The sequence below is a fragment of the Bidens hawaiensis genome, unplaced genomic scaffold, assembly GCF_021521415.1.
Source record: "Bidens hawaiensis isolate Kalapana, Puna unplaced genomic scaffold, B.hawaiensis_p1.1 tig00025382_1, whole genome shotgun sequence".
Lineage (NCBI taxonomy): Eukaryota > Viridiplantae > Streptophyta > Magnoliopsida > Asterales > Asteraceae > Bidens > Bidens hawaiensis.
In genome coordinates this window covers 75,314-100,638 of record NW_027494055.1, presented here as the reverse complement: position 1 = coordinate 100,638, position 25,325 = coordinate 75,314, and the positions used below count along the sequence as shown (strand labels likewise).

The window sequence follows — 25,325 nt, the reverse complement described above, 5'->3', positions numbered from 1 at the left end:
TTGTTGAGATTAATTTTTAATTTAATGAGATATTATAACCCGTTTAAGGACTATCTGGGTTTGGTAAAACCCATACCCGTGAATTAGAGTCAAATGCATGAGAAGCCTTCATTTACAAATCATGCAATCTGGTGGCTTGAGAGAATGTAGGAAGCAACCAGAGAGATTTTAAATGTTTTATTTATATATATACTAGTTTTTATCCCCCGTATTACGAGGTTGTTTAAATTCATTTATAATATTTATATATTTTTTAGGATTTTAATTTTATTTATTGTAAGATAGTTAATAATACACTTAAGATTTGATGATAAAAGGGTTTCACAAATAAATAAGATGTTATAACCCGGTTTAAAAACTATCTGGATTTGGTGAGACCCATGACCCGCTTTTTTTTACGATAAAATTGTTTAATAATTATAAATAATATCTATTTTTTTAAAAAAAATCGGATATTAATTTTAGTATCTCCATATTTTATAGGATTTTTATATTAAATATTTGATGGATAAGTTTTTAATTTAATGAGATGTTATAACCCGTTAAGAGCTATATGGGTTTGGTGAGACCCATACTCATGAATTCGAATCAAATGCATGTAAAACCTTCATTTGAAAATAAAACAATCTGATTGCTTGAGAGAATTTAGAAAGGTTTGTTTATATATGTTTAAAATTATAGATAGATAATATATACGTATTTAACCCATTAATTTAATATTCTCTAATAAAGTTCTTCGTTAAATTCATAAGCACGTGGGAACATTTTCAAAATGCTAATTAGTCGAGAACATGATTACAATTTAAAATCAAGGCTGTAAACGTATATTCCTTACACCATTTTTACTAAATATACATCACCCCTTAACTTATTAGATAAATTATTATTACCTCTTAACATTATTTATATTATTAGTTCTTACAACATTTTTTTCACTTAATAATCTTCACTACATATATCAAATTAAAAACTATCAAGTATCACTATTAATTTATTTTTTTAGTATTAATATTTTAAATATTTATAATATCTTTTTTTTAAATTTTAATAATATATATATTTATAATATCCTTATTTTACCTCTTTATCTTTTACAAAATAAACCCGAAACTCGAACACCTTAAACCCTAAACCCGAAACCCTAAACCCTAACCCTAAACTCGAAACTCGAAAACCCTAAACCCGAACCCTAAACCCTAAACCTGAAAACCTAAACCCTAAACCCAAACCCTAAACCCGAAACCCTAAACTCGAAATCATAAAACAAACGCAACTTGTAAAAAAAATAATATGAATCCTTATTTTTGTGCTAATTTGGTAATTATATGATTTTAAGGAGTAATATGAAAGTTAATTTTTCCAAAGGAGGGGATATGACAAGCAACCAGGGGGTACGTTTAGTCTGACCTTAAAATCAAATGTCTTAAGTCTGAAGATTAGATAAGCAAGCTTAAAGTTTCTATGGTTTATCAAAATATTACCAAAAACTAACAAACTAAACATAATAAAGCCTAGTTAAACTAAACAGTTTGAAAACTAGATAACTATGAAAACTTAAAAAGTTAAACAAAAAAAAGAAAATAAAAGATTTAAAAATAAGAAGACAATTTTTTTTAATGGCCAATTTTATTAAAATGAAAAAAGAAACCACTCAAAAGAAACAAATAGCCCATAAAGTACTATGGAAAATAAATGAGAAGATATAAACATCTCCTTGTTTATCCCACTTCTTGTGCTTCCCTCTTGACACCTTATATTCTGCCTTCCAACAAATTTTTTAGCCTAATACTCGGATCAAATGAAGGATTAGAAATATTTCTTTTGTTTGTTTTCCACTTTTCATTTATATTTCTTTTTCTATTTCTCTAAAACTAGAGAATTCTATTTCTCTTTAAAACAAAGAGAAATCCATTTCTCAGCAGCCTACTCATAGCATGTCACCACCTCGTCTCCGGCCACCACCTCGTCTCCGGCCACCACCCCGTCTCCGGCCGCCACCTCGTCTCCAAGTCTGCAACCGCCACCTCGTCTCCAAGTCTGCAACCACCACCCCGTCTCCGCCGTTCGCAGTGGTGAACACAGAGATGGTAACCGGTTGTAGGTTGCAGGTGGTACGGGTGAACGGAGATTAGGGTTTCAAGTGGTGGTTCGTGGTAGGTTAGGGTTTTCAGATGGTCGGGTGATTGTGGTCGCAGGTGGGTGACAGTGGTGGTGGAAATCGGCGGTGGTCGCAGGTGGCTTCTGATTATCATCATCATCATCGCCACCACAACCACCACCACAAAATCTCTAAAGAGGCAGTGATGACAGATCTGAGCCTCCTTTTTCTATATCTTATGTTCTAAAAATTTGAATCTTTTTAATTTCTTGTGTACTGTGGTTGAAGAAGGGGATTTGGTGGCGGCAGCCGGTGGTGGTGGGCTGTGGTTGAAGAAAGGGCTGTGGTGGTGTGGGGCTGTGGTGGTGGTGGTGGTGGTGGTGGGGCTGCGGTGGTGAGTGGTGTCAGGTTGGGTGGAGGTGGGGTTGGGTATGAAAGAGTTCTCTGTTTATTTTCTCGTGTACCAAACAAGAGAAATGATTCTCATTCTCCATATTAATTCTCTTTCTCTACAATTCCATTTCCATTTTTATTTTCTCTCCTTTTCCATTCTCTGTACCAAACACCCCCTTAATTTCCATGATGCTATACATACACCACCACGCATTACTTTTAACACAACACCTATTGTTATAATTATCAGTGTCATAAAGTTATATGAACGTACACATATAACGCCTTATACTGGCCAGCTTGTTTTAAATCTTAGTCATTTCATATATATGCCATATATGGACCATATGAGTTGGTGAAAACTCATATAATATGCTGTGTACAAGTGACGTGCAAATAGTAATTCAATGGTGTGTGTATAGGTCTACCTTTTTTTGCATTTATGTTTTCTGATTGCATGAAATTAAAGCAACAATCTTTCCATGTTGCCAGCTTAAGGAAAAACCATACATGAATGCCAACTTGTCAGATATTTGCATTGCAACATCAGCAGCGCCGGCTTATCTTCCACCACATTACTTTGAAACCACTCAAGAGGAAGGGGAAGTGATTAAGGAAAACACATGCGAATTTCACCTCCTTGATGGTGGCGTGGCAGCAAACAATCCGGTAATAACACATAAAGACGCTGAATTTGGTAAATAGTAGTCGGTTTTTGTTACTCTTCATCAAAAAGAAAATAAAAATAAATTGATGCAGTGCATATATACAATAGTGTGTATTTCATATATACAATAGTATGTATTGTCTATGTACGTGTAATATTGTTGTATTAACATATGCAATATACAATATTGCATATAAGTAATATACACATTATTGCACATACGCAATACACACTATTGCATATGTAATGCAACACTATTTTATATATGTAATACAACACTATTCCATATATCCACTATATTGACTTTTTTGTTTTTTTTATGTGTAATATTAATATATTTTGGAACAATATCAATATATAAGATGAAAGAAGAAAGCATTGTAAACTCTTTTTTTTTTAATTAAAAGTACTTATTTATTAGTTTTTTAGTTCATTCTAAAGAGCAATTGTCTCTTAATCTCACTCATACACATATATATTACAGTAATAATAATCATTGTAGATTTTATAAATTTGTTTCTCAGAAAGAGGAAGGAGGAACGACGTATGAATTTCACCTCATTGATGGTGGTGTGGTAGCAAACAACCCGGTAATTACACGTAGACGTTGAATTTGGTAAATAGTAGTCGGTTATGGTTCAAAAATATATTCAATTCCATCACTTGAGAACACTGCTAGAAACGTACTTTTTAACCAACCAAAAATATTGATGAAAGATCCGTTCATTACCGAGTTAATCAATCTATTGATGGATCACCTACAGTAAATAAATTTTAATGGATGTTGATGATATCATTGCTATATATATTTGCTTGATGTATTAGTGTTTAATAATCCCAATTATTATCTTTGGTCGTGGCAGGTTCTAATTAACTAACGAATTGCCTAATAAAAATACAATCTTTTATCATATTTGTTCCTAATAAAACTCTAATGTCGTTAGTCGTAGGTCGCTGGAAAAACATTTTTTTGCCAGAAAACTCACATCTTTTTCATAAAACTCAAAATTTTCGTCTCAGACATCTTTGTAACCTTGGATCGGACCTTTATTTACTTTTTTCTATTAAAAGCCCCAATTATGAAGGTCGCTGGAACTCTAGAACCATCGTTGGAATTGGTTGTGGTGCTCAAGCGGTGGTGGGTGGTGAGTCAGTTGATAGTGGTGGTGTTTATGTAGAGTTTTCCAGCAAAAATATTTGAGTTTTCAAGCAAAAAGCGTTTTTCTGGTAACCTGCAACTAACGACGTTAGGATTTTGTTAGTCACAGACCGTTGGGAACAAATATGATCAAATATGGAATCGTTATCAGCTAGCGTTAGTTGGGACCGGCATCGACTAAAAGATGACAAGTTAAGATTAATAAAACTAATACACCTATTTACTTTAACAATAATCGTTGAATATTTTATATATATTTTTTCCCCATAAACTACACTGTATTATTATTTTTGTTAAACTTGCAATTAGTTTTCGTACTTTTATTTTATTTTTTTTAAAATGATTGGAAACCCATCATTGTTGTGGTTGTCGGAGATCATTGGTAATCCATCAATGAATATGCCGTCAGCGATGTATTAGCAAAACATACGTTTGTTTTAAGGTCATGATACTTATTAGTGATCCCTCAGTAAAATTGTTATGAATCATGTGTCGATGATCCCTTGATAGACGTCATTAGGGTATCCTCCCTCGGTGAAGCCTTTACCTATTCCATGCTTTCCCAAGAATCTTCAACTACTTCGACCTTCATCGGATGGTTATTGACACACACACACGTATATATATATATATATATATATATATATATATATATATATATATATATATATATATATATATATGCCTGGCTTTGGAACCCATATACGTTTATAAGGTTTTTCATTTTTCTTTTTATTTTTATATTTTCTTTCTCTTTATTTAACTGCAGACTCTGATTGCAATGTCGGAAATTGCCAAACATCAAAACGTTGCCGAACCTAAATCCATTGACTACCAAAGATATTTGGTCATATCTATTGGAACCGGTGAATGCAAACCCGTAACAAAATATACAGTAAAAAAGGCTTCAAAGTGGGGCTTCTTTGGATGGTGGTTAAATGCTAGTACTGGCTCAACTCCATTAGTTGATATATTCACTCAGGCTAGCACTGATATGGTTGATTTCCATCTTTCTGCTATTTTCAAAGGCCTTGGTATCCAAACAAATTACCTACGTATCCAGGTTTGTGTGTGAACTGGCTATTTTGTGAACTAATCGAAATCAATCATTTAATTGCTCCACATGATTGGTGGATTTTGATAAAATATTTTTGACCAACAAATTCTCATAATGTCCTCTTAAAACTCGTCGAAAGTATCACTCTTTAAGCATTATGTTAGATTGGAATTTTAACCGAACACACCTTGTTACGCGCCATATACCCTCGGGCCACTAGTGTTTTTTTATATATATAAAAACAGAACCGATAAACGAGATTTATTTTTGGCTTCCAACGAGATTGTTTTAGCTTCCGATAATATATTTGCACAACTGACAGAATCTAGTTAATTAAAAATCTTATGGGGTAATGATTAAAAAGTGATAGGAACGTAATGTGAAATGGTTGGTCAAATCGAATTTTGTCTACACATACCAGTCAAATGAACATTTTGGTCATTTTCTTTTAATTATTTGTTGTTCTATATTGAAACACAGGAGAGTGAGCTTGAAAGAACAGCTTCACTGGATGTGGCAACCCCGGAAAATTTGCGTTATTTGGATGAAGTCGGTAAAAACATATTAAAAAAAAGAGTTTCGACAGTGAACTTGGAAGATGGCACACTGGTTCCCTATAGGAAAGAAACTAACGAGGAGGTTCTCATAGAGTACGTCTTTATAACTCAGTATTGGATGAACCCTAACAATTCAGAATACATATATTTCTAGTTGGAACACTATTTTAACGTAAATACTTGTCTTTTGACAGATTTGCTAAGAAACTTATTGACGAAAAGTGTGTTCGTGCTGGTAAACCACCACGCTTCTTTGTTGACACACGAACGGACAATTGAAAACGTAATCATTGCATAAAGGATGTAGGGTTTCAAGCACACTTTATTATGTAATGATAAAGCTAAGGCTAAGAGGGCCTTATGAGACTTGTCTGCTTTATGCTTTACGAAAATGTGTGTTGTTTATATGTTGCCACTATCTTAAATAATTCTTAGATGTTATCCCAAGGAGTTATAAAGCGTAAATGAAATAATTTTAAGATATTATCCTGAGGTGTTATAAAAACAAATGAAATGGTCACGAGCACAAAAAAAATTTATGAGAAAGTTGAAAATGGGGAAAACCCCATATTTGGGCAGAGAAAAAAACCTTGTTAAGGGGAGTTTTGGTATTTTCAGAACTATTGCAACATAAGTAAAATTGAAAGGAAGCAAAAGCTTTGTTTTTGATTAATAATAAATCAGAAAAAGTGAATACAACTTAAGAACCCTAAGGCCTCCTAAAATAAAACAATGGTTCTACCTAAGGAATAGGTAAGGCCACAAACGGCTCTTATTCAAAACTTCAATAACGATAAGCAAATAAATAGGAATAAACACACGAGTATATGAGGAGTCTTGTATTAACTTTTAACACCCTCCGTTGATTCAAACTCCATAACACCAAGTAGCTTCCTGAAGCAGACAAGCTTTACACGGGATAAAGCTTTTGTCATAACATTTGCAATCTGCTTATGAATGCTGCATTCCAAACTGATTTCCTCTTGACAAACCATCTCTTTAACAAAGTGATACCTTAGCTCAATGTGTTTAGTTCTCACAGGCATCACCGGATTCTTACTTAACTTGATACTTGACTTGTTATCACTATACATAGTAGTGGCCTCCTTTTGAGGAAATCCAACATCATTTAATATTCTGCGCAACCAAACAGCTTGACAGATTGCAGCAGTGGATGCAATATATTTAGCCTCAGTGCTTGACAAGGCAACTGTAGGTTGTTTCATCGAGCTTCAAGAGACTGTACCACTTCCAAGACTAAACACATGATCTGAAACACTCTTTCTATCATCCAAGCTGCTGGCCCGATCACTATCTATGAACCCAATCAAATTGACAGCAACACCCTGTCATACCAAATGCCAAAATCAATTGTACCAACAAGATACCTTAATATTCTTCTAGCAGCACCAAAGTGATTCTTGGAGGGAGCTTGCATGAACCTGGACACTGGACACCAAACTGACTGAGAAAGCTAAGTCAGGTCTTGTGTGAGTTAGATAGATGAGTCCTCCTACCAGACTTCTAAATAAGAATTCGTCTGCTTTGTTTGCTTGATCATCTAGGAGCAATTTTTCATAAGCATTCATTGGAGTGCCTTCTGCCTTGCAATCCTTCATCCTAAATTTGCTTAAAATATTCTTTGCATACTTCTCTTGTGAGACGAAGATGCCATGAGATGTGTGCTTCACTTTAAGGCCTAAAAAATACTTTAACATGCCCATATCAGTCATGTCAAACACCTGCTTCATCCGTCCCTTGAATATTGCAATAAGATTAGTGGATGGACCGGCACATATAATATCATCCACGTATAAGCATACATACATCATTTCATTGTTTCTTCCCTTCCTTACATAGAGTGTAGGTTCGTTATTGCTTCAATGGTAGCCATGACTGATCAATCTTAGAATACCAGGCCCCAAAGGCCTGTTTTAACCCATACAATGCCTTTTTTAACAGGTACACTTTATCTTCACTACCTTCAATCACAAACCTTTCTAGCCGCTCAACATAAATCTCTTCGGTTAAGTCACCATTGAGAAAGTCTAACTTTACATCCAATTGATGTATAGCCCAACCAAGATGAGTAGCCATACTGATCACCACTCTTATGTTCCAAACCTTGCAACAGGTGCAAACGTTTCTAGATAATCGACTCCTTGTTGTAGAGAATACCCTTGATCCACCAGTCTAGCTTTATGTACTTTAAGATTTTTCCATTTGATATGATCTTGGTCTTGTACAACCATTTTAACCCAACCAAGTTCTTCCCACTTGGGACACAACATGTTCCCAAGTGTTGTTCTTCTCTATTGCACTTAATTCTTCATGCATAGCCAACTGACATTCTTCTTTTTGGTTACTGCTTCAGTGAAAGTGGTTGGATCAATAATGTTTAGAACAAATTGACAAGTGTTAGCATCAGTTCTTCAGAATTGGCATATACATCAGCTAATTATCTTACTCTTGGTGGTCTACTAGTTGTTGAATCGAAGGCAACAGAAGTGGCAACGGTAGTCTCAAAAGATAGAGTATGGTTGTTAGGAGATTGAGACGGTGATGGGCTAGGCAGTGGCGAAGCTTGGGCTTAGTCACGGGAGTGACCGAAGTCACGTACTAAAAACTTTTTGGGTCGACGACTAGGTTCGTGTCGGGTCAGATTAAAAAATATGACATCTATATATCAAATTATTCTTCATTTATTCAAACGATTGTTCTTACAATATAAAAAAACAAAATAATTTTTTAACCAACAAAGACCTAAAATGTTCATGATAATGCGAGCGGAAGGGTGAATAGGGACAAACAAATTCAGTATTGGTACCGGTACCGAAATCTGTACTGATTTTGTATCGCCGGTACCGAATAGGTACCAAAGTTTTGAGTTTCGATACCGGTTTTTCCCAAATTTTACCTTCAATATCAGCAGGAACCGAATATTTTGGTATTGGTACCAGTACAAAAAATTTGTGATATTTGGGATCAGGATTTCGGTACCGGTACGATACCGATCTCATTCCTAAGGGTGAATACCTAGAAGAAGAATTGAAAAGGCCTAAAATATTTAAAAAAAAATCTTTAACTATTCGACTACTATTTTGTAACTATTGTTTATAAATACTGCAAGGTTTTATAAAAAAACAAACGATAGGGTATTATATTTAAAAACAAATAAGTGGTGACCGGTAGCAATTTTGAAAAATACATCGGGTGTGACCGAGATTAATACTTATAAAATTTTGGAGAAAAATCGCAAAATTTACCTTACTAACGGATAAAAAGGAAGTGACCGGGGCCACCCCGGGTCCCCCAAGAGCTGCGCCCCTGGGGCTACGATTGTTATAACTAGTTGAGGGTGAGGAACATGAATTGTTTTGGGTAGTGTTTGGAATCGAGTCAAAGGGAGCCAAAGGAAAAGGATCTATATATAGAGAGATGTTCATAAATTGCCGAATTGTTACTTTCCTAATTCATTTTTCATTTTCAAGAAATACAACATCCCTTCTTGTTAAGAACTTCTTAGTAGTTGGATTATAAAGTTTGTACCCTTTGCTTTGTATGGAGTACCCAATGAGGATACACCTTTCAGATCGATCATCAAGTTTCCTTCTTTGTTGGGCAGGTACCAGACCATAAACCACACTACCAAATACCGTTAAGTGGCTAACAATTGGTTTTTTGTTATACCAGGAAATAGGTGTTTGATCTTAAACTGCCTTGGTAGGTGCCATGTTGATAAGGTAAACTGATGTTCCAACTGCTTCAACCCAAAAATAATTAAACATTGACATGTGCTTTATCATACTTCTAGTCATTCTCACGATTGTACGATTCTTTCTCTCCATTACATCATTGTGTTGAGTGTAAGGGGGAGTGACTTGCCTTATTATGCCATGTAGGTCACAATAGTTGTTGAATTCAGTGGATCAAACACTTGCTAAATTAACATGCTAAACGTGCGAATCAAACAATACTATCATACACACAAGTAGTGTAATTACTTCACTACATATAAAACATTGCATACAATACAACTACTTTACATAATTACACCACTTAATTTACATTTTTAGTGCAGTTTTTTTAGTTTGTATGTTAACTTTCCCCGATATATATATGGATGATTTCATTTGAGAATCATTTGAGTTTTAAGAACTTAAAAACAGATTTAGTGGACCAGATTTAACCACATCATACATTGATTATAATAATAAATGGATAGTATGGTCTTTTACACATGACACTCACTCTCCTAATTCAATCTAACACACTATCTTTCTTCAGTATTACTTTTTAACCGTCTTATATTTTATAAAAAAAGTTCATATATATCTATCTATTGTTCTATTATCATGTTTTTCTATTAATACTTTTTTATTTGTCTATAATCAAATAATAAAGTTAAGCAGACTCAACATGGTTAAAATGAAAAATTTTAGTTTTTTTTTTTCATAATGTGGAGCAAACTCGTGTATACACATGGTTAAAAAATAGAAAGAGTCGGCAAGTAGAATGTATATAACATGACCACGGTTTTCATATTTATTTTAAGAATTTTATAAAGTCCTATATTTTTAAAATTATGGGTTTTAGTTACAGAGAAGTAACATTAAACTTAAAAATCAGTGATATTTATGTAACATGTGTAATTTATGTATTTTATGTTATATGTGTATTTTGTTTCGTGTAAATTATGTACCATGTGGAGTATACGTAATTGATAATTTATTTACTTAATGTAATTATAGTTAATTTGTGTAATTGGTGTAAATGCAATTTCGGTAACTTATGTCCTATTATGTATTATGTAGCTTGTATATTTGAGGTAATTCATTTGTATAGATTTTTTTGTATAATTTGGGAAAAATTATGTGTTTGTCTTTGTAATTCTCTATAAAAAATAAATTGATGATTTTATTGATTTGATAAATATAAATATTGAAAAAGACAATGGTTGGAGCAAGATGCTATTACACAGAAATACTTGTTGGTTTATATTTAAATTTGTTTTTATAAAATTAGCTTGTTATAGAAAAAACATCAAATTATATTAAAATTTTATTTTTAGGTAAAAATTGCCCTATGTATATTATTAAAAATCGGTTTTTTTATTAATAAATTGGCTTGGTTAAAAATAAATAAATATAAAAAAATAATAAATAAAAGAGAATATGATTGATATTTTGCCTTTTTCTTGTTTGCCTTTTTACTTAAATACCCATTTACCATTTAATATTATTGTTTCTCTCTCCTTAATATATTTTATTGTGGTTTAATTAACAACAAATTGTTAAATACTTAATTAAATATGTGGTTCATATTTAGTTCTTACAACTCAAGAGGTTCTCAAAATATTCCCACACACAAACAAACACACACACACACAGAGGTTAAGCTATCATACAATAATCCTTAAAGTACAATAACGTACGCGAATTACGCTCAAGCCAAAAACAAAACGCTCAAAGACAATTTTTAAAAACACGCGTGGACATATTCGTAAACAAACCTAAATCTAATTTGCGATTTAACTCATCGATTTCAATCAAACTAAATAATCGAGTGTAATCCAAAATTGAAGTTGCAGATCAAGTTACAATTTATAAATAAGATTTTGAACGGTTAGTCACCTAATATTAAACTAACAGTGCCGTAAGTAAACAATTTTACGCTAGAGCCAATGATGGTGAATGATCTGTTTAGCTCATCCGTATTCAAAATTAGATGTAGTTACGTTCTGTTTTGAATCATTTAGGTTTGCATGTTATGTCCAACGCTAGTAGAAATCATCAATTTCAGTATGCAAAATCATTTAGCTTACGTTCATTTTTTTAGCATGGTTCAAAAATTACAATTAATGTATCATGCTCAATTGTGGGTCAGTTTATCACAGTATTTGATATTGCGACAAAACTACCAAGTTAATTTGCTCGTAATTATCATATATTCAATACAATACAATTCCAATGCTCTAGTTTCTCAAAATTGGTTTTTATTAACAACAGACGTTTAAATCCAGCTACGCTTAAATCGAATTCCAAATAAGCTCGAATCCAGTTATGCGCAAATAGGTTTTTCATTCCAATTACGCTCAAATCCCACACACGCTAAAATAGGTTTTCATCAAAATCGAACTCCAGTTTCGGTTACGTTTGAACTGATATGCATTGAAATAAGAACTAATAAGAATTGATTTGAACTAATATGAGTTCAAATTCCAAAATGGTCTTTCTGAAAATCGGTTTTAAGGCATGAATTTATATCACATTTGTAATAGAATTCATATGTAGAAATTGGAGTTTGCAAATTAATGGTGTTGGTGATGGGGATTGAACCGTCGTAGACAAACATACAATTATGACAAAGACGTAACTGAAAGAATTTACAATTTGCCTCTGCTTATTTTTTTGAAAACCACGGTGTATTTAGTCTCGTATGTTATTGTACGATAAAGATTATTGTATTATATCTTTTATCTAGGTGCATGTTGTAACAACTCGGTTTTTTTTTTCATATATTGTTTATTAATCAATGCCCAATCCGTTTTCGTTTTCGGGTAATTTAATAAAAAAAAAATAATTAACTATTTCTCTTATATTTTTCTTTATCTTTATTTATTATTTTAACTTTGGTTATATACAATTTTCACCCTAAACTTAGTTTTAACCTCATTATGTTTCCACCCAAGTAGTTGTGTAACATCCCGTTTTCTCGTTTCGGTTAATAAAATGAAAATAAGAGTTATTATGAGTCGGGCTAATGTTGGGTTAAAGAGATATGGGTTATGGACTTGGGTTATGAGGGAAAGACGGAAAGACCATGGGCTTAAGCCCATGGTCCATAATTATATAAACCTTAAATCAACCGTTTAATTCATTTCACACATATTCCATACACCACCAAAACACACACTTAAGCTCTCTCTCTCTAATTCTTTCATTATCTTATCCGAAATCAAGAAGGAAACCGAACACCGACCCGAGGTAATAATAGTATGATGTTGTATGAGCTTAAAACCATTAAATATGGTCACGAAACGACGAGCCGACACCGTTAAACCGTTTAAGTCATGAGATCCGGGTGGAATCGGGTATAAACCGAACCCAAGATGAGCTTAGTGATCACCCTAGCTCAGGTCTGGATCGAACGGGACGAAAAACGGTGAAAACGGTGGAAAAACGAGTAAGATCTCGTTTTTCTCGAAAAAACACGGTTTTCCGGCGATGACGGCGCCAGAAAAACATGTATGAGGTTGTCAGGGAATGTTCTGACAAATATGACCTAACCCTAATTCGTTATGGAAAACTAATGAATTAACAAGTAATTCGTTAACAGAGGTCTAACGAACTAGCTCTAGTTCGTATCCAATTCGTTAAGGGAAAAAGATAACGAATTACCCTTGATTCGTTAAAGTCATTCGTCATAAGAGATAACGAATTAGAAGGAATGATTCGTTACATGGACTGGTTCGCTATGGACTGATTCGTTAAGGGTCCAGTTCGTTATAAGGTTCAATTCGTTAAAAGGCCCAGTTTGTCATAAGGTCAAATTCGTTACAAGAACTAATTCGTTAGGAACCAAGTAACGAATTAGAAGTTTAACATAATGTCAGAACAGTCCCTGGACTTAGAAAAAGAATGATTTAATTACAAAAAAGCCATTGAACTTTTAAGTTAGCAAATTAAATGATGAGTTAAAATTCTAATAGAAAATGTGTTAAAACAGTTAATGGAAATAAGATTTTTCCAAGCTGACCTAGCAGCTCGACCCTAGCCAGGGGCTCTGTTAATCCAATAACTATAATAGTAACAGATCTCAGATCTATGGATAATCGATTAATACGTTTATATAGATCTAGCTCATAATTACTATAGATTTAGTGTTGTATGTGTTTATATATTATCAGTATATGTATACTAGTATTTCGTATAATATTAGTTTGAAGATTGAGAGAACGATTGGACAGAGATTCGATAATTAACTCTCAAAACTTAAATTAACAGTGAACAGTGTTCACTATATATAGAAGGAGGTCTGGTTCGCTAACATCCCTAGCGAACCAGACACTGCTTCGTTACATACATTAATTTAGACGAAACACCCCCTGATTCGTTAACATCCCCTAACGAATCAGGAGGGAATACACTTAATTTCTTAGTTCGCTAACATCCCCTAGCGAACTAGACTTTAAACCTAACGAACTAGATAATAATTTAACTAATTATCACATTAAATAATAAACAAAACGTTAACGATAATTACAAAGACTCAAGACGCAAAACCGTGCACTAACAGACACCCCCTCGTCTTGAGCTCTTTGTCTTTAAATTATTTGAAGCGCTTGGACTGCCAGTCTCTGCAACTATGAATTCCATGCTCATGGCACACACGAACAACTCGTTGGAACTGCATAGCCAGGTCATACTCTTCTTGGCGCTCGAACAAAATCTGCTTTCTGTGGAGCACGTTATTGTCTGTCTCTGATAAATTAACCAACCACATCCAAGAACAATGACGGCCTCGCCAGTACGATTGTCATAGTACCAGCGGTTGAATGAGAGATGCAACTGTTGGGGCATCATCTTCACAGGAACCTGTTTCATCGTCTTTGGCGGCTTTACCTTCAGGACAAATTTCCTCCAGCCAGTCCTCGGATCAATCTCGTCAATACCCTTACGCCTTGGGACTTGGGGCTTGAAGAACTTGAAGTCGTGATTGACCTCGAACAGTAAGTGTTGGTGAAACCACTCAGCTGTTCGGTAACCCCCACGATTGATAAATGGACGTCTCGCGAGGGTACGAACATCCCACCGCGGCAAAGTAAGAACATCCATTATCGTCTCGTAATACTGAATCCCCTTCTCCCATTTGATTATACATACTTTAAGCTCAGAATCATACAACCAGGAGACAATGTCACCATGTACCTTGGAAACAGTCTTGAAGGAGGTCACTTGATTTGCTTTGACCCATGCAACAACAGTGTCTTTCCGTTCTCGATCAAAATATCGATACACACTAATAATTTTACCCACTTTTTGATGTTTAAACCATCGTGCAATATCATCATCCGTTATAACTTCAAGTGAGTGAACTGTCCGCTTACACTTCAAGATCTTTTCCAACTCATCCTAAGTTTCTTTAAACGTCTGCTCATCGAATATTGGAGCACCTTGATCAACATTAGTGTGTTGAAACAAGTCAGGGTACTCCTCAGCAGTGACGTCTTCCATCTCAATATCCTCGTCTTCATAAATAAAGTCCGTATTCATCTGAATTGACGGATCATCTTCTAAACCTTCCTCATTCACCACTTCAACATCAGGTTCAGCTTCTAACACAGTTAATTGTTCGTCATTCAGCCCAAGCAGTATGGAAATCTGCTCCCGTGTTTGAGATCTATCCACAAACTCACCAACCTCTATCTCATCCTTGTTCCCCACACTTTTAACTACCCCTGATCCATCCACAAAAATCCATAATTAGACTATCAAAGCTCAGTCATTTTTGACGAAAATCATATCGCCATGATCATCTATACCTTAGACACACAGAGATATCCTTGAAATGTCGAAAAGTGAAAGTCGAAATTTCAGAAAAAATTTGAATAGGGTGACATTAGTGTGAAGGAAGAAGACGAACGGTGAAGAACTGTTCGTGTTTCTTGTCTTATATAGGCTCACACGCTACCCGAGGTACACAGTGTACGAATTACCCAATTCGTTTGAATTATAAATAACGAATTAGATGATTCGCTATGATAGTTCGTTACATTATTGTAGCGAATGAGACATAATTCGTGTCTGTGATTCGTTAAATATGTATAACGAAGAAGGATGATTCGTTACAGAGTGCGGAAACGAATTAGGTGAGCGAACTAGAAACTAGTTCGCTAAAGAATCACCTAGTTCGTTATCCATAAATAACGAAGTAACTCTCAATGAATTTAAAATATTTATTTAATTTTAAATTAAATTAAATGAATTAAATAATAAATAAAATCAAATAGATTTCAATAATCTTTTTTAACTTAAATTAATTTTCGAGAACCATTTTATCCCGATAACAAAAATACTTTAAAAATGTTTCATTTTTACAAAACATAACTTAAAACCATTAAATAATATGTAAAATGAAAATGAAGAAAATATTTTTGGTATTTTGTAAAAAGTTAAAGAATGTATTTACCAAAGAATATCCGAACATTAAAAATGGACAATCTTTTTTGTGTTTTTCAATGATTTATCAAAGACAAAACATATTTTTGTGTTTTTGATGAGTTTGAGCAGAGAATCATATTGACCAAAATGCCCTTCCATCACAGTTTTATATTTCAGCAATATTAGTTAAGTCGGTCATTGATATTGTTGTCCACTTAAATCTTATAACAAACCTTCGAGCATTTTTGTGATATGATTTATGGTTCAATTAGCGCACAGAATATCAGAAACTATCAGCCCCTAATCTTGGTTCAAGCTTAATCTGATTTTTGCCAAATCACCCCAACTTGACTTAAACCATTATAACGTTGATCAAAATTTGAAATTTTTGAATATTTGAGAAATGCATCAAGTTTCCTTTACTGTGAGTGAATATGCACGAGTCCATCTGTCGGCTTACATACATTGTATCCCCTAGGGTCCGTTTCTTATTTGTATTGAGACGCACGCAAGGGAGGAACAATTGTATGACTAACAGCGGATTTTGATCAAGTCAGTTATTTAGATTGTACAAAGTATAGCGGTGATCAAGTTTAATGACTTTGAGTTTGCTCTAGAAAGCGAGTGAAATATTCATGCTTATGAATACCCAGATGATTAAGCCGCATAAAGACTCACAGTGTCCAGAATCCTAACGCTTGTTATTTTCTTTATTATATTTTTGGGTGATCAACAATTATAAGGCTTGAGTATGACCGGTTATTACATTTCTGCCATCTTTACCGAGACTTTTGCTAGAGACTAACACCTCTTTCAATTTGGCTTTTCTTTCAGTTTATATCACTTACTTTACTCTAGCAGCTTGTTTAAGACCTATCAATGCACCAATGTTTAAGCACACAGTCTTTTAAGCTTATTTCTTTCTAGATTTGTGGTCAAATAATCAATGTACTATCATTTTCTCTTTTTGCTTCAAAAACTCAAAATTTTGAGGAGCATGAAATAAAATGATTTAAATTGGCCCAGTTAATTTAAGTTCATAAATTAATGGCTATCCTATTCATCTACAAGTAGAGAACGTGACCAAAACATGCAAGCACACTTCACAAACTTAAATAACTGACTAAATTCTCAGCTAAAAGTAAAGTAGAATGCTTAAAGAACGCCCCAAGTACTATCCATTCGTCAGGTAAATGGCTAACCCGAAGATTTACAAGAAATTATCAGGACCAAACATATACAAGTATATGTTCTTCAAAATAGAAGCAAATGACATATTTTTCAGCGATCATAAGAAAAAATCTTTTTGGTTTTTCTCTTTACAAACTAAAAAAAAAACACAATCTTTTTGTCTTTTCGGAATTTTCTTAACAAAAACAAAATTCACATTCTTTTTGACTTTTTCAGAAATTTTTCTGTACAAACAGAAATCACAATCTTTTTGAAATTTTCTAATTTTAAAATGTTTTTGGTTTTTCAGATTTTTTTTTAAAATAAAACAAGAAATAACACAATATTTTTGATTTTTTTAAAGTTTTCTAATGTTTTTGGGTTTTATCTATACAAACTCAAAACACAATATTTTTGTATTTTCTAGAATTTACCCCCCTAAAACCTAAAAACAGAATAGAATTTAAACAAGAATAAAAACTGAAAATAAAGATAATTATCCTAATTTAAGGATCTCAGCAAGGGTCTTCAATCCATTTAAAACAAGCAAAAAGTTGAAACGTGTTTTATAAAAGGCATTGATAAATAGATCGGCTTTTTGAAAATCAGTGTGCACTTTCTCAAGATCAATTAATTTCTTTTCATAACAATCCCGTATAAAATGATATCGAATTTCGATATGTTTCGTTTTAGAATGTTGTACGAGATTCTTGGTGATACTAATAGCAGCAGAAGTATCAATCAATATGGGAGTAGTAAGAAACTTCAAACCGTAGTCGCCAATATGTTGTTGTATCCATAAAACCTGGGAACAGCAACTCGAGGCTGCAACATACTCTGCTTCGGCGGTTGAAGTGGAGACCGTTGTCTGCTTCTTACAATGCCAGGAAACTAGCCGGCTTCCTATGAATTGACATCCCGCTGTAGTAGACTTGAAATTGATCTTGCATCCTTCATAATCTGAGTCTGAATAAGCGGTAAGATCAAAGTATCATCTTTGGGGTACCATAACCCGATGTCAGGATTTCCCTGTAGATATTGCAGAATACGCTTGACCGCTGCCAGGTGAGTCACTCGAGGACTAGCTTGGTACCTAGCACATAAACAAACAACAAACATTTTGTCGGGTCGAGAAACAGTTAAATACATTAAAGAACCAATCATGGCACGATAGAGGGTCGGATCAACGGTATCCTCCAATTCATCCGGTGATAAATTATGACCAACGGGAAGAGGAGTATAAGGGATTTTTCCGGCAGTAATCTTGAATCGGCTCAAGACGTCGTTCACATATTTTGTCTGATGAATGAAGATTCCCTTCGCAGACTGATGAACCTGCAACCCTAAAAAGAAATTCATCTCTCCCATCGAACTCATCTCAAACTTGGTTTACATAGATTTCTCGAACTCCTTACACAATGTGTCGTTTGTAGACCCAAAGGTTATGTCATCAACATAGATCTGAACGAGTAGAAGATCATCACCAATATTTTTATAAAATAAAGTGCAGTCAACAGTTCCACGTTTGAAGCCGTTATCCGTCAGATGGTCGGCGAGCATGCCATACCAACCTCTCGGGGCTTGATGTAGACCATATAATGCCTTGTTTAATCGGTAAACGCGGTCAGGATAATCAGGATCTTCAAAGCCTGGAGGCTGTAAAACAAACACTTCCTCGTAAAGTTCACCATTCAGAAAAGCACTCTTAACATCCATTTGATACACTTTGATATTCTTGTAAGCAGCATATGCCAGGAAGATTCGAATCGACTCTAATCTTGCAACTGGAGCATAAACCTCAGTGTAATCAATAACCTCTTGCTGATGAAAACCTTGCACCACCAAACGTGCTTTGTTTCTCATAATTACTCCGCGATCATCTTTCTTACACTTATATACCCACTTAGTCGGAATTGCCTTCTTGACTCTAGCAGGTTTGTCAATAAGATCCCAAACACCTAAACGTGCAAATTGTTGTAATTCTTCTTGCATAGCTTCTACCCAAGAAGGATCTTGCAGAGCCACACGAGGAGTTGTAAGCTCAACTTGAGATAGAAAACAAGTAAATTTAGCAACAATTGCAATTTCAGATGCGTGTAAGTCAGCATGAGCACATAGAGCATTATTGTCACTTGAAGAGGCAATTTGATGTCGTGTCTGAACCCCTACATCAAGATCTCCAATAATGTTTTCTTGTGGATGATAATTATGAATTTCGAGAGTAGGATTTTCAGAAACATCAACGTTTTCAAATAAGTTAGTATAATGTTCACCCAATTCAGGAGATGAAACATTATCCTCATTCACAATTGCATTATCATCAGATGAAGACGAGGCAGTATCATAATGAACAAGAGAATCATGATCAGGTTCTTCAGTTGGAGCAACAAATGGAGATTCAACATCATTGGAACTTGCAAATCTTGGAATTTCCAAATTTTCTTCAAAATAAGCACGGACTAAATCTTCATCTGGATGATCGATTGATGGAGTAAATGTATTAAATAAGCTATCGTAGTCAAACATCCAATCGGGACCTTTCCCTTGAGGAGCAGTAGTGTACCGTTGATAGTCCACATGGAACCATTCCTCAACACAACCAGATGTAAAATTATATACCCTTTTCTTTGGAGATACATACCCCAAGAAATAACCTTCGATCGCTTTTTCCTCAAATTTACCCGCATCCTTCTTCAAAATTGTACAAGGACACCCAAAGGGTTCCAGGTACTTTAAGTTAGGCTTTCGATTGTTCAAGAGCTCATAAATTGTCTTCTTGAGTCGTTTAACAGTCAAAACCCGATTAAGCGTGCTGTGTTCACTGCCTCATTCCAGAATTGGACAAGAAGCTTAGAATCAGCGAGCATAGTTCTTGCAGCTTCAATCAAGGTTCTATTCTTTCGTTCTGCAACACCATTTTGTTGAGGTACATAAGGTGCACTATATTCACGGTGAATTCCATTTTGAACACAAAAGAAATCCAATATAGTGTTTTTGAATTCAGTTCCATTATCACTTCGAATTCTCCTCACCTTTTGTTTGTAAAGTGATTCGATTTTAGTGATAAGATTTTGTACCAAAACAGGCGTTTGATCTTTTGAACTCATAAACAAGACCCATGAGTATCTCGAATAATCATCAGTCACGACTAGACAATACTAGTCTCCAGAAATACTCGCACGATTCACTGGACCGAATAAATCCATATGAAGTCGTTCAAGCGGAGTATCAATGGAATTCAATATCTTAGATGGGTGCGATTTCTTCCTCTGTTTGCCCTTTTTACAAGCAACACAGTGATCTGATAACTTAAAATTTTTCAACGACACCCCCTCTACCAAATCATTTTCCATTAAATAATTCATCTTTCGAACATGTATGTGACCCATTCTTCGATGCCAAAGTACGGAGTCTTTCTCAGTTGCTTTCGAGACAAAACACGTTTCGATCGATGTAGATACTTTAGAATTCATATTCAAGACATAAATATCATTTGATCGTGGTGATCGCATGACAACCATGTCCTCGGGAATCACGTAACCCGGTTTCAAAATAAGACACTCTTTATCTGTAAATACTGTAGTGTATTGCTTATCACAGATTTGCGACACACTCAATAAATTATGGTCCACTTTATCACAATAGTTAACTTTCTCAAATGTAATCTTCCCATTCGAAACATCACCTTCTTGTGTAATCATACCCCCAGAATTCCCAGCAAAATCCACATAACCTCCTTGAATATTTCTTACATTTGATAAGAGATTGAGATTTCCTGTAATATGACGAGAACATCCACTGTCCATAATCCAGTTTTCACCAGAAATGGTCTTGGATGTACCCTACACACAAAAGAAAATGATTAGTTCTAAAAGGCAGCCCATGCCTTAGTCTTGGGCACCTTTTGGTTTTCTTGAGAAAAGTTAACCTTAGTTGCATTCAATTGTTGTTCAGCAACTTGAGAATAAGTTACAGGTTTCTTAGACTTTCGGCTTAGATACGCAACTTGAACCACATTTGAATTAACATTTTTGCATAGTGGTTCAGTAGGAATAAACTTAGGTTTAATGGAACCATGAGTTTCATTCATATGAACAACTTTTCGAGGATGTATGTTTGAAAACATAATATGAGTATCGTCAGCATACGACACAGGTCGTTTCAGAATCTCCTTTACCAACGGAATCGGTTTCGAGTGATCCTTGATAAAAGGATAAAGATTCTGGTTGTTCTGTTGATTACAATTTCTCACTACATGACCTCGTTGACTGCAAAGAAAACAACTTCGCATATCAACATGATGATGTTGAGAATTTGTTTGAGCATGTGACACAGAGGATGATTGATGACTCACATTTTTAGTCATGCTTTTTGCAAAATCATCAGATAACTCAGATTTCTTTTTCAAATAAAAATCTAACTTAGAACAATTTGAAAAACTTTTCAAAGTGTCAGTTCCGGTTGACTTTACAAATTTAACTTGCTTAGCTTGTTTTAAAACTTGCTTTGCTCTTGTCATTGGATCTGATGAAACTGATGTTTTCGCTTGAGCATATTGACGTTCAAGTTCACGAACTTTGGAAGTTTCATTGTAAAACACACTCTCAATCAGTTCAGGTTTAATGATACTAAGAGGAATGTCTTTTTCAGTGAACATAGTATCCATCCCCTTTAACTTAAAAACACGAGCAGATGACGGCTTAATTGCATTAGGATTTATAAAACGCAACAAATCCTCATCAGAAATTTTGGGTTTTCTTGTTTCTTAGCCTTCACCGGTTTGACAAACACATCTTGCTTCATCTTAGTTGTGTGTGAACCATACACAGCCTCCTCAAATTCATGAGGTTCACACAGTATGTGATTAGAACTTGGAATGTTCTTGTTCTTGTGTATAATCTCAGGTTCAAACACATCCTCGATGATAACTTTGTCAACATTTTCAACAAAAACTTTGTTGCTTTGAACATGAGGTTTCTGAGAAACAGACTGGGCTTTAACAGTTTCAGAATTAACATGAGGTTTACTTTGTTTAGAATTTTCTGAAATCACAGGCTTTTTAAGAATAACATCTTCTTCAGTTGGAGCAAAAGGATTAATTTTATAATCATTGTGAAATGGTGGTGGAATTTCAACAAAACCTATACCTTTCTTTGAATCCTTTTGTTTTCCAGAAACTTCAATAATTTCATTAAACAAAAACGAGGAGTTTCGAAATTTACCCAATTTGTTCTTCAACTCAAGAACCTCATTTTCAAGTTCGGTTATTTTTGAACGATGTTTCAAGATTTCTTGAAACTTTTGGTCATTGATTGTCATTTTCACAGATAACTCTGCTTTAAGATCATGATTGCTTATAGTCAATGCCTCAATTTTCTCTCTCGAGTTGATTTGAGAGGTCAAGGATTGCCTATAAGTATCTTTTAAAGACACAATCTCTTTTAACAGATTATCATTTTGAAGTTTTAATGAGTCTATCTTTGACTTATTATACTCACAATCAACACATGGTAATTTAGAATTTGAATTACTAACCTCGCTTTGTTTGGCCATGCAAGCAGATGTAGTAGAATCACTGATCTTAGCCATACAAGCAAAGCTAGTTGGAAGCTTTTCACTTTGATTATCAGATTCAGACTCAGTTTCAGCATCAGAAGAAACTTCACTTCCACTTATATCTTGTGTGTATTCAGGAAACCAAAACATAGCTAGATTAGCTTAATTATCATTGCACAATAGTCGTTGTGACCAATCACCTCCATCAGCTAACACTGCATGTGACCCAGAAGTAGACGGTTTCTTTTCAGTATCATTGACCTGTGGTGTAGAAGAGTTTTGATTTAGACCACGAGGACCAGTATACTCCTTTGGCTTGTCACATTCTTTCGCAAAGTGTCCGAATTCTTGACAATTATAACACTTTACCTTCAACTTGTCAAAACCCAACTTCTTGTTCAGAGCAGGAAGATCTTTTCCGGTCCTTTGCATTAATCTTTTTACCTTACGAACAATCATTGCCATGTTCCACTTTAAATCCATGAGTTCAAGATCATCGGGATCAATTTGATCATAGTCTTCATCGGTTAAATCACTTGTTGCAATCTTGCTACTCACCAAATTCTCGTAAGAAGACATAAAGGCAGACAAAAATGCAAAGTTTTGTTCAACTTCCTTTATGTTTACATTAGTTTGAGATGATAATTGACTTGTAGATGATGAAGTTCCCGATCCTCCAGATGAACCAGAGATACCAGAAGATCCAGGATTTCCTGCTGTGTAGAAACAGGCTCGTGGATCACTATACATTGTAGTAGCATTCTCACTTGCAACTTGAGTAAGGAAAGAAGTTAGTGGAGAAATAGTTGAACTTAGAGGCATACTACCACCACAGAAAGAAGGATCTTGACTTTCCTTAGAAGATTTCTGGCACTTAAGATCATATTTCCTAGCTTCAATCTTTTGTAAGAATTCAATAGCAGTCAAATCTTCATTCAAGAAATAGTTATTCTCCTTGATAACCATTAAGAATGTGGAATAAGAACTTGGAAGTACACTCTTAATAGTATCAATTTTATCTCTCTCAGAGACATCTAATTTCATCTTCTCCATCTCAACAATCAAGTGATTGAATCTCGTAGTCATTTCTTCAACCGTCTCACCTTTCAATAAATTAAAGTTTCTGAATTGAAACTTAAGCATCACCTTTTTGCTTTCAGCCGTGTTACCTATACTTCTCATTCGAATATGTTGAAACAAAGAAGCACATATTTTTATACTACCCACTTGGTGAAAAATATTCTCAGGCAAAGCCATGGTTAGAGTAGAATAAGCTTTTGTCTCGATCTCTAATGCTTTCTTTTCTTCAACTGAATATTGAGAAATGGCTTTAGGTTTATAACCTATATTCTCATCTCCAATCATAGGTACAATATATAATTTATCTAAGCAGTATGAACAATCAGGATGAACTGATCCTAAATGGGCAAGAAACCGAGGTTCCCACTTGGCAAAGTCACTGAACTTCATCAATCTTGGACATTTCGAATGTGAACCTATCTCGGTATCAAGTTGTAACGTTTGTTGCATCAACATATTTTGAGACGCTAATGCATACATACTGGCCATCTTTGACAAGTTTTAAAAATCAAGGGTGTAACGAATCAAACAACAAATAAGGTTTAACAAACTGTGAACAGTTGTAGCGAACTGTGAACAGTTGTAGCGAACAGTGAACGATTCAAATCTTAACGAAGTTAAGATTGATCAGTCAACGAATCACAATTGAGTTTAACGAATCAACCAACGAATCAGAAGATTAACGAATTAAAAATTCAGACTAACGAATTAACTAAGTAAGTCACAAGAATAAGCTTAGCGAATTAAAAGTTAATCAGTAGCGAATCACCAAGAAAAACTTAGCGAAATGAGATAACGAACCAACTACAGTTGATAGAGAATTAACTATAACGAATCAGGTTGTTACAACCGTTTGTAACAAACTCTGACACCTTATGCCACGTGGTAATGGTTGTTATGACACAAATCCCAACGTGGACACGTGTCACACGAATCAGTTTATCCAATTGACGAATCAGATAACACAAATTAACAACTCACACAAACTGGCTAACGAATTACTTGAAATTGATAACGAATTAACAAATTTGATGAACGAATCAAGGTAAACAGGATAGCGAATCAATAGAACGAATCATATTCATCATGAATCTTCAAATATTCAACGAGAAATTCCAGAAATCTGGAAATGATGAACACTAAACCAAGAAACCCAGAATACATAAATTTGTAATACAACCTCAATTCTTAACCAAATCACACAAATAACCTATCAATCAACTCGCAAACCAATTGCGAATCCAAAACACCGAATCTCGTAACCAATTACTCCATTCCTCGAATTCAATTATACCAAAAACCGATCTCTGTTTCGGACTTAAACAAAAACCAAAATCAATCCACACAAAACCAATTCAAACTCAATTCCAATTCACAGAACATTCCCAATACATCAAACACCTCAAATCCAATCCAAACCAACTA

General features: G+C 34.5%; 1 protein-coding gene across 1 annotated transcript; it reads left to right on the top strand.

Moving 5' to 3' along the window:
• The first annotated feature begins 2,816 nt into the window (after positions 1-2,816).
• Positions 2,817-6,225, top strand: LOC143571493 (patatin-like protein 3). Its single transcript, XM_077056903.1, has 4 exons — positions 2,817-3,160; positions 5,087-5,380; positions 5,855-6,024; positions 6,126-6,225. The coding sequence occupies exons 1-4, from the start codon at positions 3,002-3,004 to the stop codon at positions 6,208-6,210; spliced, it is 708 nt and encodes a 235-aa protein (XP_076913018.1). The 5' UTR covers positions 2,817-3,001; the 3' UTR covers positions 6,211-6,225.
• The last annotated feature ends 19,100 nt before the right edge of the window (positions 6,226-25,325 follow it).

Excerpts from the sequence above, each read along its gene's own strand:
- LOC143571493 (XM_077056903.1), top strand. The coding sequence starts at position 3,002 with ATGAATGCCAACTTGTCAGATATTTGCATTGCAACATCAGCAGCGCCG. Across the intron at positions 3,161-5,086 it reads GCGTGGCAGCAAACAATCCG|ACTCTGATTGCAATGTCGGA; the intron begins GTAATAACACAT and ends ATTTAACTGCAG. Across the intron at positions 6,025-6,125 it reads AACGAGGAGGTTCTCATAGA|ATTTGCTAAGAAACTTATTG; the intron begins GTACGTCTTTAT and ends GTCTTTTGACAG.